Raw genomic sequence first — 14,966 nt, forward strand, 5'->3', positions numbered from 1 at the left:
TTTGCAATTTAAAAATATATCAATGAAATCAAGTAGGGGGAGATGCAGCTACCTAGGAGAAAAAGTCCTCAGGGCCACCCTGCCTACAATCCATCACTGGGGCAGTCTTAATTTTCCAAAGCAGCTGGTGGCATAATACAAAAGACTATACTTGAGTCAGAAGACCCGTGTTCTACTTATGGCTTTGCTGTGTTCACAGGCTCCTTCTTCATAGGAGCACAGACATAGATGGGAAAGTGGCTTAGATATCATCTCCTCCAATCCATTCATTTAACAGATAAGGAAACTGAAGAACAGGGGAGAAAGTGATTTACCCAAAGTCACAGAGGCAATAAGTAGATAAGTTGGGATTTGAATCCAGGCCGTCAGGCTGTAGGCCTGGGATTCTTTCCACTACACCATGTGACCCTGGTTAAGTCACTTTACACCTCAGTTTTCTTATCTAAAAACCAGAGATAATACTTATGCTACCTACCTCAGAGAGGTGTAATGAAGAAAGCACTGGAGGAACCGTAATGCTTGATGGAAATAGGCGTTATTGTTGTCATTATTATCATTTGAAAAATCAACATTCCCACATCCCTTTACCTGGCTTGATCGCCTGCTACTCTGGGATCCAGTGACATGGGTCTGTTTGTTGCTCTCCACTCTGGGCATTTCCCCTGGCTGGCTCTCATCTCCACCCCCGGCTTCCTGTACATCCCAGCTAAAACTGCAGCATCTGCAGGAAGCCTTCCCTCATCCCCCTTCATTCTAGTGCTTTCCCTCTGTTGATTACCTCCAATTTATCCTGCATGTATCTTGTCTGGACCCAGCTGTTTGCATTCTGTCTCCAACCTTAGACTGTGATAGCCTCGCTTTGTATCCCCAGCACTTAGTGTAACATCTAGCATATAGTAGGTGCTTAATCAATGTTTGTTGACTGACTAAATCAAAGTTCAAAAGCTATGTCAGGTAACAGTTATTGGGAGAAGGGGGGACAGTAAGAGTCCTCCTGATTTCAGAGGCAGGTGAGGTAGGAGTCATATTATCTTTTGTTTGTTTGTTTTTTTAGTGAGGCAATTGGGGTTAAGTGACTTGCCCAGGGTCACACAGCTAGTAAGTGTTAAGTGTCTGAGGCCGGATTTGAACTCAGGTACTCCTGACTCTAGGGCCGGTGCTCTATCCACTGCGCCACCTAGCTGCCCCCATATTATCTTTTGAACGGTCACAAAAGGTGCAAGAGAAATAACATTTCTAGATCACTGTCAAAGTTATCACCCCTACAGAGGCCTTTCAGGAGCAAGATACACAATTCAATGGGAGCAGGGGAAGAGAGGAGGGCTCTCTCCCCCCAAATTCCCCACCTCAAATCCTGGCCATTGTCATCCGACGAGACATCATCAACATGGATCTGGTCACAGTCCTGAGAAGCATTTGGCCAAAGGAGACAGAGAGAAGGGATGGGAGAGAGAGGTAGGAAAAAAGGAAATGAGAAACATCACTTTTTCATTTGAAATAACCATTGGGAGCAGGTTTCCTATGCTCTCACGATTGTGCTGGCAGTGTATCTTAAGAAAAGATACTGGGGTTTTCATGCTGGGCTTCTATTTCCAAGCAAATTCCTTTCTTTGGGCAATAAGGTTACCAGGACCTTACTAGCTTTGTTGTGCAGAAGGTTGGATGGTCAGTCAGGAATAACAGCCACATGCTGATGTGGGAGGAGGAGAGCCATGGAGACAACAGCCTCAGCCACCCAGCCAAGACTAAGGGGAGAAAGGATGGTGCCAAAATAATTTCATTCCATCCCTTTCCAATGGCTGGCAGTGCTGAGCACGCATCAAGAACAAGAATGGCAGACCCCAGAGTCCTTAGCAACAGGGTGCAGGGAATGCCTTGAGCTCCACACCAGGGAATCTCAAACTTTTTTCCCCAATGATAAATGAAGTAGTTTGTGTGACCATATGCCAATGCAAGTACACCTGTCTACGCAATCTGAATGATTCGTGAGCATCTGCCCTTGTCAATGGCTCCTCTTAGCTTTTAGAATAATACCTTGGCAGAGTTCTGCGGTTGGAAAGGACCTGAAGCATGAATGAATCATAGCATCATGGAGACAATGGAGCTAGAAGGAAGTTTTAGGGGTTGTTTTAGTCCGGTCCCCTCACAGAAGAGAGAATCGAGGCCCAGGGAGCACAGATAACTTGCTTACTGTCACACAGGGAGACCAAAATCTCCCACTCCCACTCTTAGTTTAGCACTCTATCCAACCCAAATTTCTTTTTTTTCCTTTTTTTTTCACCCCACATTTCCTCCAGTGAAGTACTTACCTGGGCTGTGTGATTTGATTCTAACATGAGAGGACACACCACAACCAAGACATCGCTGATGCTAGGAGAGACAACTGAACCCTACAGTCTCTCATGAGACCTCACATGACTGGGCCCCATCGTCCCTACTCCTTCCCTTCCCACCCCCAGACTCCTGCCCCAACTCCATATTGCCTTGATCTCACTGTCAGAGCATCCTTCCTGGTGTTTTGTGAGGTCCAGCTATGACTCTGAGTGACACTTTTATAAAGTTGCAGGGCAGGATGGATCACAGGATCATGGATTCAAACCTAGAAGGAACCTCAGAGGTCATCTAGTCCCCTTATTTTATAGGGGAGTAAACTAAGGCCCAGATAGGTCAAGTGAATCACAAATTCCCACTAAAGTAATAAGTAGAAGAGGCAGAATTTGAACCTTGTCTTCTGTCTCCAAAATCTATCACTCTTTATAAGTGTACCATGTTGTCTGGGGCCTTCTAGGAAATACAAGAATCGTAGAAACACAGAGCTGGAAGGGAAATAAGTTGACAGTGTCTGTTCTTCCTGGATAAACTAATAGTCATTCACATATCTATGGTACTATAAGGGTCATGAATTTTCTCATTTGGTGCTTACAACAACCCTGTGAATTAAATAATGTGTCTGGATGTCTTTGTGACAGATGAGAAAATCAATGGAAACTCAAAAATGGTCTGGTGACTTGGTCAAGGTCACACCGCTAGAAAATGGTGGAGCTGGGGCCAGGAACCCTCATCTCGACTTCTAAGACCAGCATTCTTTCCATGACTTCATGCTTGCAGATGAATCCAAGTGATGAATTCCCAAAGTCCCCCCATTCCTATCCTGTTCAGCAGTATCTTTCCCGTGCACCCTGATAGGCCCAAACACTCCTGAGGCTCCCTGGGACAGTGCCAGCTGGGCATCAGAACATGATTCCCATGGTGTACCCTAGCCCATCAATACCACTGACATTCATCAGGAAAACAAAAAGTGAGTAGAAACAGTAACCAAGCAGATGTGCAAGGCCCGTAGCAATTATGTGCTCCAGATCTTATCTGTAGATTCCTTCTTTGTGTAAAGAATGCTTTTACCTCAAAAAATGCACTAAACCTTAGTTCCCTGTTCCATTAGGACATTATGGTTTTTGATGAACATGCTAAAAATAGAATTCTAGACATCTCCTTCTTTTGTCCTTCATCTGTCTGATGGGAAAATATGTGTGTTTTCTCAGGATTCTTAAGGCTCACAAGTTACAGCAGTGAATTTGGAGTTAAAGGATTTGGGTTCAAATTATGGCTCTGTTCCCTATGAGCTTAGAATAAGACAGGGAAAATTAGTTAATCACTTTGGGCCTCAGTTTCTTCATCTGTAAATGACAGGATTGGACTAGACGATACCTAAAGTCCCTTCTCGGTCTAAAGCCAATGTCTTATGGAAAAAGTTCATACTAATGATTTAAAAAAAACTAAATTATGAAAATCTATTCCCAAAGAGACTAAACAGATAATTTTCTTTTTACTCTGTTTTGTCAGTAAGTGCAAAGTATGACTAACTATAAAGGGTTAAACTGAATTTAAAATCAACATGCTAGAACTTAGCCATTTAATTGAGCGTAGGTCATCCTAGGAGACAATGCATTCATCTGAACAGGCTGCACAAAATACTCATTACAGAACCAGTGTATGAGCTTACCTAGGAAAGCCACTCTTGTTATTTCATGGTCACACCTCATTTTTTATAAAAACAAAAGTTTTACATCTTTTGAGTGGGAAGGAACTCTAGAGATTGTCTAGGCCAATGTTCTCATTTTAGAGGGGAAGCCATCTGTCCAATGTGGCAGAACAAGAACCCAGGTCTCTAGACTCCTAATCCAGAGCTCTTTATCCTTGACTCTAGTCTCCAAACATTAGTGACCAGTGAAGTCTTACTATGAGAAGATCCTTATACATCTTGGTGGGGATGCAGAAAAGGGTGGAAGTTGGGGCTCCACTTCAGAGCAAGCTCTATTTGTTTATTCCAGAAGGGGCCCTGAGTGACTCACTGGGTCCACTCCAGGATGGGACCAGATAGGGTCAAACCTTTCTCTTCTCCCCAGGCCCTTCTTAAGGAACCCAAGTTCCTTTTCCATCCTGGTCTACCCTGTTGATACTACTAGTTGAGATCTACAACTCACTCTAGCTCTGAGCAGACCACTCTTCCTCAACCTCTAAGCCAGAAGCAAGACTGGAACTAGGCCAGCCTCCAGGGGGAGGGGACAAGGTACAGTTCCCCTCAGCATTTCCCCTTGGTCATTTAGTTGATCCACAGAAAACTACAGTGGCAAGCCGAGTCCTGGTCCCCAGTCTCTTGCTATGTTATTGAAAATAGTATTTTAAAACCAACTCTGATTTTACAGACCCTGGCTTTGCCGAAAATAAAATTAATAGCAGATTTCCCTTCGGCACATCACCCTGTCTGAAATTACAAAAACACTCCCCCATAGCAGTTGCAAGCTTAGAAAGCCACACTGGGATAATATTGTCCCAGCCTGCTTAGCTTCGGCTATACTGAGCCGTGTATGATGTAAAGGGAAAGGCATCTGTGGAAGACCTGCTTTTCTCATTTGTGAGGGAATTGTTCTGGGCGCTAAAGTGTGACAACAGTAGCTATCACATTTCTGACTTAATAAAATACCGTGACACTTAGTGAGACACTACCTCATAGTCCACTGGCCGACCCTATCACATTACCAGCTAAGCCACCCCAAGAAGCTAGGCAGGGCAAAAGTGGGAAGACTGGGTTTTACTACTTGGGAAACCAGACTGATTTTTCATCTTCACAGAAACTAGCTTTTGAGACCTGAGCAAACTGAGGGGGTAATGGGAAGGAAGAGATAGAGAGGAATGTCCATTTGAGTGGAACTCAATGGACCTAGAGATAAGCCAGGCATGGTTTTTCCTCTCTCTTCTTGAGTGGTCAGCAGGGCTCAGAATTCCAGAATGGCAAAGCTGGAAGGGATATTAGAATAGAGAATGATATATCTGGGAGGAAGCTCAGAACACAGAAAATTAGAGTGGGAAGGGATCTTAGAAAGGAAGGTAAGAAGGGAAAGGGACCTTAGAAGGCAGGTACTTCAACCTCTTGAAGGAACAAAAGGGATCTGAGCAGCAGAAGTGAGGAAGAGGTCCACTCCAGGTCTGTGGTGAAGCACGGAGGTAGAAGGCAGTGGATTGACTTTAGCTTGCCTTGAATGCAGTGGAATATTGTGGAAAAGGACCTCTAAATCCAGCTCCAATACTCTTTCCATCATCCCATGCTGCTTTAGCTGAAACTGACACATACTTTTGGTCCATGGAGCATGATGAAAATTTTTAGTTTGATTCAAAGGACATTCTATGAGATCTGAATTGTGGGTGATACATCAACAACATCTGCCTTCAAGGTGCTGGCAATCTTAGTAGGAAGATAAGGGGTCATACATGGAAGAAACATAGAGCAATCAAAATGCCCAGAGAAAGGAGAGGTCAATGCATGGAAGTATTTGGGGAGACTCTTCAGAGAAAGTGAGAGTTGATGGATAAGCTTTGCAGAGGTCAAGAGGAGATGAGAGGGCATTTCTGAGAGGAGAGTCCTAAGCCTTTGCTTAGAGCAGAGGTGTCAAACTCAGGACCAGATTAAAATGTAATTGGGAAATATTTAATAAAATAGATAAAATATTATAGAACATACATAATGTTATTATGTGGTTCTGTAAGCCAATATGTGGCCCACAGGGACCTTTATGTATGGTCTAGTGGTTCCTGTTTCTATTTGAGTTTGACATCATTGGCTTCTAGAAAGGTCATGCCCTGTTCAGGGGATGTCAGATCACAGGATCCTACTAGATCTAGAACTCAAAATAGAAGGGATTGAGAAGATGAAGAGCAAAGGAGATGATGTTCAAGGTCTCAAAATTCACACTCATGAATGGCATGGAGAAAGTGAACAGTGATTTATTTACTAAACTCTAGAACATGAGGCATACTGGAGGAGACTCTCCTTGGATCTATATACTCTGGGCACAAAGAAAAGCACTATTCTCTCTAGTAGGTAGTAATTGTGTGGAATTAATCTGATGAGGTGGCCTAGATGAAACAGGTTCAAAAAGGAATTGGTTCAATTAATAAATGCCAGAGTGAGGTAGGTTGGGAGTTAATTGCCTTTGTGCTCATGTTATGCCTTTCACAGAATGTTCTCTGGCATTCCATGGGTTGCCAAGAACATGGTGGGTATGGCCCAATGTGACAATGCTTAGGTGCTTGTGTCCTTGTGTAGGTATGCATCATGACACAGTGGAAAGAGCTTTGGCTTCTGAAGTCAGAGCACTTGGGTTCAGGTCCTGTTTTTGACAATTATTACCTTATGCAATATGTTGAGCAAGTCACTTAAAACTCCTTGGGCCTCAGTTTCTTCATTTTTAAAATGAGGGGCTTGGGATAGATGACCTCTGAGGTTCCTCCCAAGTCTAAATTTATGATATGATGATACATCCCCAGTGATTTCCTCTTGGCCATGAGTAGCAGCAACAATCCTCATTGGGTATGTGGTACTGTTACAACAAGGGAGTATAGCAGAGACTCTAGGCAAACATGGCTGGCATTTCAGATTTTTAACTCCTTATACACTATTGCTATTCTCTAGCTCACATGATTCTTCTAGAGGAAGGGTATATCTGTTGGTTTCTCTATCTTGCTATAGCATGAATTGACAAGTCCTCTATGGGATGCTTAAATTCCCAATAGCTTTCTATAGCAGGGTCACATTCATGAGTTCTGATGATGAAAAATAGCTGTGCAAGGCTTTTAAGAATGATGGCTTCCTGTTGTGCTATAAGAAATGAGATAACATTTCAGAGAGATCTGGGAAGACTTGTATGAACTGATGCAGAGTGAAGTGAACAGAGCCAGAAGAACATTTTATAATATAAATATTGTAAATATTAAAAATTCTGAGACTGAACTATGATCAACCATGATTCCAGGGGACTGATGAAGAAAAAAAACATTTTTTGAATTCTTTCTTTCTTCCTTTCTTCTGCTCTCCCTCTCTTCCATTAAGAATGTTGCTTTGCATGGTAAAAATAAAAGCAAATAGGAGTCTCTCCCTCTCCAAAAATATAATAAAAGACTGATGGCAAAACAAAGGATTTCTCCAACTTAAGGAGAGATCATGTGGTTATAGATAAAGGAAGTATGAGAACTAGAGGAGTTTGTGGCTTTTCATCCAATTCTTTAAGCATAATTGGGATCTAGCTTTTGGTCCCCAAATCTCTTTTTGCTAGATAGAGGAATGGGTGAATTTAATGCAAAGTATCTTTTCCAGGCTGTATCTTAGCCATGCTGGTTTGGCCAGCACATTACAATAGTAGCTAATAAGAGCTAACATTTATGTAGTGTCTCCTATAAGCCAGGCATAAGTGCTTTACAAATACTATCTCATTTGATCCTTTACAACCACCCTTGGTGGTAAGTGCTATCATTATCATTTTATGGATGAGAAACTGAGGCAGAGAGAGCTTAAGTGACTTGCCCAGGGTCACACTGCTAGTAGGTATTTGAGGCTGGATTTGATTTTAGGTCTTCCTGATTCCAGGCCTGTTGCTCTATCCTATGTACCACCTAGCAATGTTGGACTTGGAGTCAAGAACACTCAGATTCAAGTTTACTTCCAACACTTACTTGTAGTATGACCACTGTCAGATTAATTAGCCTCTGGGAGCCTCAGAATTTCTTAATCTGCCAAATGGTGTTCAAAATACCTTTAGTATCTGCCTCACAGTGCTGTTGTGAGGCTCAGAGGAGATAAAGTATACAGAGTCCTTTGTAAGCTTCAAAGCACTGTATAAATGTCAATTATTATCTCACAGCCTCATGAATATTTCATGTTTGTGCCCATTTCTGTGTCTTTGCTCATGCTGTTATAGAAATGGGAAATTAGGCATAAAGGTTAGTAGTTGTTAATGTTTCTCCCCAACCCCCATAAGGTCTGAGATGGTCCCACCTATACATCTGGCATGTATTCCTTCCTTTAATACTTTACAAACTGATTTCTCAGGACCTTCACCATTGTGTCCTCCCCAGCCTAGATTTCTATGGACATTTGGCTTCATCAGGCTGCTTGTCTCACTTTGTCTTCCTTAGTGCTGTTTCTACCTCCTCTCTCTATCCAAGTGGGGGCAACTCTACTTTTCTGGATGGCTAAAACAGTGCACCATGAAAAGCTTTTGCAGATCTTCTCCATCTTCTCCTGTCTTCTATTCATTTTCATGATTATGTGTTCTTGGGATAACTTTGCTTAGTTAAGTCTCTGACCAACCTTTCTTTGAATGAACGAAAAACATTTATTAAACCATTAATATATGGCAAGGATTGTGTACATATAAAATAGGGAAAGTCTCCACTTTCAAGGAACTCATTCAAATGGGGGAGGATGACACTTATAGGGAAGTGGTAGCCAGGGAAGAGGTTTTTGGAATAATTTCTCCAAATTGAGTTCTACTGCCTCCAACAGTTCTTCCTGACTATTCCAGGCTATTTTTCCCCTCTTTCTCTAAAATCTTATGTAGCTTATAGTCCATTGTATACAGCTTTGTACTTTTAAGTATTTTACATGTGTCAGCCTTGTTTCTCCAACTGGAAAGTAAACTGTTCTAGGATATATGCAATGTGCTGGGCTTGCCACTAATAATTAGTTGTTTGACCTTGGGCAAATCACTTTAATCTCTTTAAGCCAATTTCCTCATCTATAAAATGGGGGTAATACCATTTGTACTATCTGCCTCCTAGGGCTGTTGTAAGAGTCAAATGAGCTGTGTAAGGCACTTTGTGAACCTTAAAGCCCTATATAAATGCCAGCTATTATTAGACTCTTGCCTCTCCCCCAGATGCCAGCCCTGGGCTGAACACACAGAGGAAGCTCACTGAATGTCTGAGTGATTATTTGGGGGGAAATCCGTGAGTGGTTCTACTTCTGTTTGCCTTGATAGGGGATAACTTTTTCTACCAGAAAACAAGCGGCAGGCTCCAAACTTCATGGATGTCCCCAAGGATACAGCACAGTATGGCAAAAAGAGCAGGGGGTCTAGAGTCAGAAGACCTAGTTTGAATTGGAGTTCGGTCACCGACATCCCAGGTAACCCCTCTCTGAGGGTAAGAAAGGCTTGACTGTGAATTAGGGGCCTGGACTAGATGATGCCTCCAGTCTCTTCCAGCTCTAAGCCTAACACTCCTAAAATCAGAATGTGCAGGCATGGCAGGGTCTTAGTGTCTTAGAGCCAGAAGGGACCCAGTAGAACATGTAATCCATCCCCTTAATTTCACAGAAGAGGAAACTGAGGCCCACAAAAGGAAAGTGAGTTGCTCAAGTGAAACTCAAATAGCATATCTTTGACCAACAGTGAAGAGATCTGCAAGGGTTCTTGGGACTATCTCCTGGTGGTGTTTCCGCCTGACCTGTAATCAATGACAACAGTAATCCTGACATTTGCTACCTGCCAAATCACTGGCTGCAGATCAAAACCCAAAGCCATGGCTGAGCAGGTGCCAGCTCTTTCCTGAGTAGCCACTTGTGGCCATTAATCCTGCTATCTTTTGCTCCTGGCTTGACTACAAGCACTAAAGGAAAAAAAAGGATATTGTTGACAAATTTACTTCAAGGGCTGGGCAAGCCAGTCTGCCTTCATTTTTCCTGGGTGATGCATTTTTCAAATAGGCTTGTTGAGTGCTTCCTCTAGACTAGTTGGATAATACATTCCCTAGGAGGAAAACGCTAACACTCTTTTTTTGCACTGTCAAAATGTTTAACTTTTCTGAAGAGCGATAAAGATGCTTCAGCCGCTGCTGGATAAATTGGCAGCCAGGCAGGAGCTCTTTGTAAGCAGACTAGCATTGACATGTGTGAAATAGTATTCTCTCTAACAGCTCCTACAAACTGTAAATTAGACATTTAGCAACCAGACCCAGCATCAGGAAAATAACTGTGTCCTAACCTGATTTCACAAGTAACATGTACAGTCAGCCACCTCCCTTCCCATCCCATCCTTCCCACCACATAGATAAAGGAATACCTCAGCCAGTGTGGGGAACCTGGCCTCTTCTCAATGGGTCTCTTGACTTCACTGGCCAAAAAGCTGAAGGTTCCACTTATTTGTCCTGTTCAATTATGTCTAGCCACACTCCTCTGCTGCTTCAAAATGCAGCTCAAACCCCATCTCTTTCATGAAGCCTTTTATGACTAACCCCATTAAGTCCAAACTTTCCATTAAGCATATCCCCTCAGATCTTAAATACCTAGTTTTTGTGTTGGTATTTTAATTCATGAGAGTCACCTTTTAAAGTTATTTTAAAGTCTTTTCTAAATATTTGTCCTATATCTCTATCAGGTGACATAGTTCAGCTGCTCTGGTTTAGTGACTCAGAGCTAAGGATTAAAAACAAGCCTGAGTCAAGAACACCAAGGAAAATCACCTAGCAAAGGGGACAGTCAGTGTCTGGAGGCATTTAAAGACAATATGTTTACATTAACCCATTGGTCATTTTAAAAAGTTTAAACAGAGGAGAAATGATGATTTCCTTTAGGGTTGCATTTATGTTGATAATTTTAAGGGAAGAACAAATTAGTCAGGTGACCAGCCTGGGGTTAGAAGATGGCAGTCAAGACCTAGAGGGAATCAGATGTAGTGAAAAGGGTTTGAGGTCAAGGACATAGGTTAGAAAAGGGTTCCCAAGCCAAAAGTAGGAATGCAAGAAGATAGTCAGGTTTGCCAGATCCAAAGTCAGTGAAACCTGTGGCTGGAACAGAGGAGGGCCGGAGAGGCAAATAGATCACCATCGGGGTGAAGAAGATTAGGGAGTCCTTATCCTCATGGGTTAGCTGCTGAGTTAATCTCCCCGTGCTCTGTCTGCTGTTGCATAGGATTTTTTTTTTTTTTGGGGGGTGAGGCAATGGGGGTTAAATGACTTGCCCAGGGTCACACAGCTAGTAAGTATTAAGTGTCTGAGGCCAGATTTGAACTCAGGTCCTCCTGACTCCTGGCCAGTGCTCTATCCACTGCACCACCTAGCTGCCCCTGTTACATAGGATTTTAATGGTCACTTGTTATCCTGTCCCCCTCCCCAGACCCTATCCCACATCCTCACTTATTCTCCTAGGAGATTAAGGCAGTAATAAGGCAGAATGAAGCAATGAAGACAGGACCCAGAGTCAAAGGACCTGGGTTGGAATCCTGGTTTTGCCTTTTACTTTTTTTTTTAGTGAGGCAATTGGGGTTAAGTGACTTGCCCAGGGTCACACAGCTAGTAAGTGTTAAGTGTCTGAGGCCGGATTTGAACTCAGGTACTCCTGACTCCAGGGCCGGTGCTCTATCCACTGCACCATCTAGCTGCCCCCCTTTTACTATCTTTTTGACCCTAGGCAACGGCATCCCTTCTCTGGGCCTCAGTAGTCTCATCTGTATAATGAGCAGGTTAGATTAGATGCCCTTCCAGCCCTGAACCCCATGACCATGAATCTTTCATCTATAGTACCCCCAGTTTCTAGATTACAGCTTGAAAGCTTTACACTGAACATGGGGTCATTCATCCACCACTTTCCCCTGCTAGTCTCCCTAGGATCATGCCAGATGCCATCTGCAAGACTTGTTTTCTTTAAAAACATACCAAGAAGGGGTGGATGCACCAGCAGAGAAGATCCATCTGGAGGCAAAGCATGTACATGAATTCAACCACGGTTTTAATAAAAACAGAACAGGGCAGGCTTGGATTGGTCAGTAACACGAATGCTAGACCTTTAGAAAGCAGCGCTGGTCAGACAAACTGATCATCAATGTTCACAAGCCAGAGAATCACTTTCAATTTTCTCATCATTGCCTAATTTCTCTTCAGGAACCAAGATCTTTTCTGATCTGCAGGGTACTTTTGTAACTAAACAAACACCCTGCTTCCCCCCGCTGCCTTGGAACGCTACAATGGTAAGATCTTACTTAGGATTACTTTGGTCCAACCTTCCCACTTTCCTGGCCATTTTGTAGATGAAGAAGCTGAGAGCTAGAGCAAAGCAAATCCCCTAAGGCCACACAGTGTCTCAGTGGCAGAAAGAGGACTAGAAAGTGCTTTTCTTGTTTCTTCTTTCCTCGCTATTCAGAATTAGAGTTGGAAGGGATGTTGGGGTCTAGTCAAAACACTGCTCAATTTAGAAAAGAGGAAACTGAGGTCCCAGGGAGGTTAAGAAAATTGCCTAGGGTCACCTAGGTAGTTTGTGGCAGGCAGAGTAGGGATCTGAACCTAGGTTCTCCGACTCCAAATCCTCTGCACCATACCGACTCCTACTCTGTGAGTCATCAATAGTCAGGCACAAAGCGGCCGCCGAGCCTGCCTCTGGATATAGTTACTGTACCACTTGATGGTGCTACTGTCTCTCTCATCCATAGAGGTTCAGAAGGGAAATCAGCCCAGACTTGTCTTTCTTCCTGTTCCTGATGAAACACATGAAAAAATAGAAAAACTGCGATACCAAGGAAGACAAAATGTCCTGCTGAATCTGGAGACATTTCCCAGCTGCTAAGAGCTCTGCTTTCTTCCCTTGGAGAAACATACTTTGTCCTGATGAATAGAGGGCTTTTAAAAAATTAAAACAATTTTTAAAAGATAGTCCATTGAAGTTATTTCCCATTTCTAATGGGGCTTGCCAGGGGTCAGAGGGTTTCCTTGGTGGTTACCTTCTCTCTCTTTCTCTCTTTTTTTTGTAGAGCAACGAGAGTTAAGTGACTTGCCCAGAGTCACACAGCTAGTAAGTGTCAAGTGTCTGAGGCCGGATTTGAACTCTGGTCCTCTTGAATCCAGGGCCAGTGCTTTATCCACTGTGCCACCTAGCTGCCCCTGTGGTTACCTTTCTAGAAGCAGAAGGGTCCAATGGAGAAATTGTGAACCCAGGAAGTACAGGTCCTAAATTCTAATCAGAGATATAAGAAAAGAGTATTTGACTGCCATTCAGGAGATCTGGGTTCTAGTTCTGGCTCCATCAATTATTGGCTGTGTGAAGTCCCAGAGCCTCAGTTTTCCCACTTTTAAAATGGGGAGTAGATGATTGCCTAGGGTCCTATTCAGATCTAACAATCATTTCTAGTCCAGTCTGTTCAGTAACCTTATTCTGATCTGCTCTATTTCCAAGGCATGGGTTCTAAGCCTTTTTTGCAGCCTGGACCCTTTGGTGCTCTGGTGCTTCTCAGAATAATGTTTTTAAATGCATAAAAATAAAATTCATAGGATTGCAAAGGAAATCCGTTCCTATTGAAATACTTATTATCAAAATATTAATCAAGATATTAAACGAACAGTTCATTGACCCCACGTCTAGAATATCAGTGAAGAATCAATCATGTTTCAGTTCTTCATGGTCCTGTGATTGGGCACCCCCTGCACTGTGGCAGAACATAGCTCCTCCATGAACATGGAGGTAGCCTCTTGGAGCTGTCACAGCTGTTAACATGCCATTCCTTGGTGGCCAGACCCCTGCTGATGAATGTCCCTTCACCTGGAAAGGCTGGTCCTTGGGCAACAGAGCTATCGATTGCCAGCCTCCCACTCGCGGCTCCTCCAGCTATGTAAGACTCACTGGAGCCCAAGAAGGAGGTGGCACTGGGGAACCTGAGTGCAGGGAGGAATGAACCGAAATGTCTCAGTCTGCCAGCCAGACAAGAGAGTTAGATTCCTAAAAGTGATTTCCACTTTTCTCCTGTACCAGGGACATTCATCACTTAACGGCTGAGCCAGGGCAATGATCTGGGGCCAAATTCCTTCATCTTTTTTGGCACTTCTCCTTTGTCCCCAAGCCCAGTAGCCCAAATGGAAAGAGACGCCATCCTCCCGGAGTCTGGAGAAGTTAGCTTTCCCATTTTCCTCAGCTATTCAAGAGAAAGGGGACATTGCCCATTGTCAGGGCTATAATTAGGGCAGATTCTGCCCCTGGGTGCAATCAATTAGAGGGCAAGTTTCCTCCTCTTGGAAATCTCACCTCCTGCCGCCTCACTACCACACTCGCTGCTCGTTACCTTCTTCTCTCTCCACTTCACCTCCCTCTTCCCTCTTCAACTCCCTGACCAACCCCAGCCCCGGCCTCCTTTTCCCCCTCCTAATCCAGGTCCACTCACACTCTCCCACTCCTCCCATAGAACTGCCTAGTACCACTGCACCTGACTGGAGCAGAATGTTCTTTTCAGAGAATCTTCCTCTATCCTCTCCCACTGGCTCCCTCTGTCCCTTGATTTCTGACTTCTGAGTGGGGCGGGGCTTCTTGTTGTGCAGCACGGTGCCTGGCACACAGTAAGTGCTTTTTTTTTTTTTTCGTGAGGCAATTGGGGTTAAGTGACTTGCCCAGGGTCACACAGCTAGTAAGTGTTAAGTGTCTGAGGCCGGATTTGAACTCAGGTACTCCTGACTCCAGGGCCGGTGTTCTATCCACTGCACCATCTAGCTGCCCCTCAGTAAGTGCTTAATAAATGCTTGTTGACTGTCTTTCTGGCTGTGTGGTGTGTAGAGATGAGAGGAGTAATGAGATGCCCCGAACCAGCTGCCTAGATCATAGATTGTCAGAACAGGGAAAAACTTCAAAGGTTATTTGATCCAACCATCTTATTTTCCTGATG

At 43.6% G+C, this 14,966-nt stretch overlaps 1 protein-coding gene across 2 annotated transcripts in view; it reads right to left on the bottom strand.

The window, feature by feature from the left end:
* The window catches only part of EYA2 (EYA transcriptional coactivator and phosphatase 2), a 257,595-nt gene that overhangs the window by 24,600 nt on the left and 218,029 nt on the right, over positions 1-14,966 (bottom strand). For both annotated transcript variants that reach the window (XM_043985380.1, XM_043985381.1), the window contains exon 11: positions 1,347-1,405. In XM_043985380.1, the coding sequence (XP_043841315.1) occupies positions 1,347-1,405 (59 nt within the window). The remainder of the gene's footprint in view (positions 1-1,346; positions 1,406-14,966) is intronic.

Source organism: Dromiciops gliroides, chromosome 2 (genome assembly GCF_019393635.1).
Source record: "Dromiciops gliroides isolate mDroGli1 chromosome 2, mDroGli1.pri, whole genome shotgun sequence".
Classification (NCBI taxonomy): domain Eukaryota; kingdom Metazoa; phylum Chordata; class Mammalia; order Microbiotheria; family Microbiotheriidae; genus Dromiciops; species Dromiciops gliroides.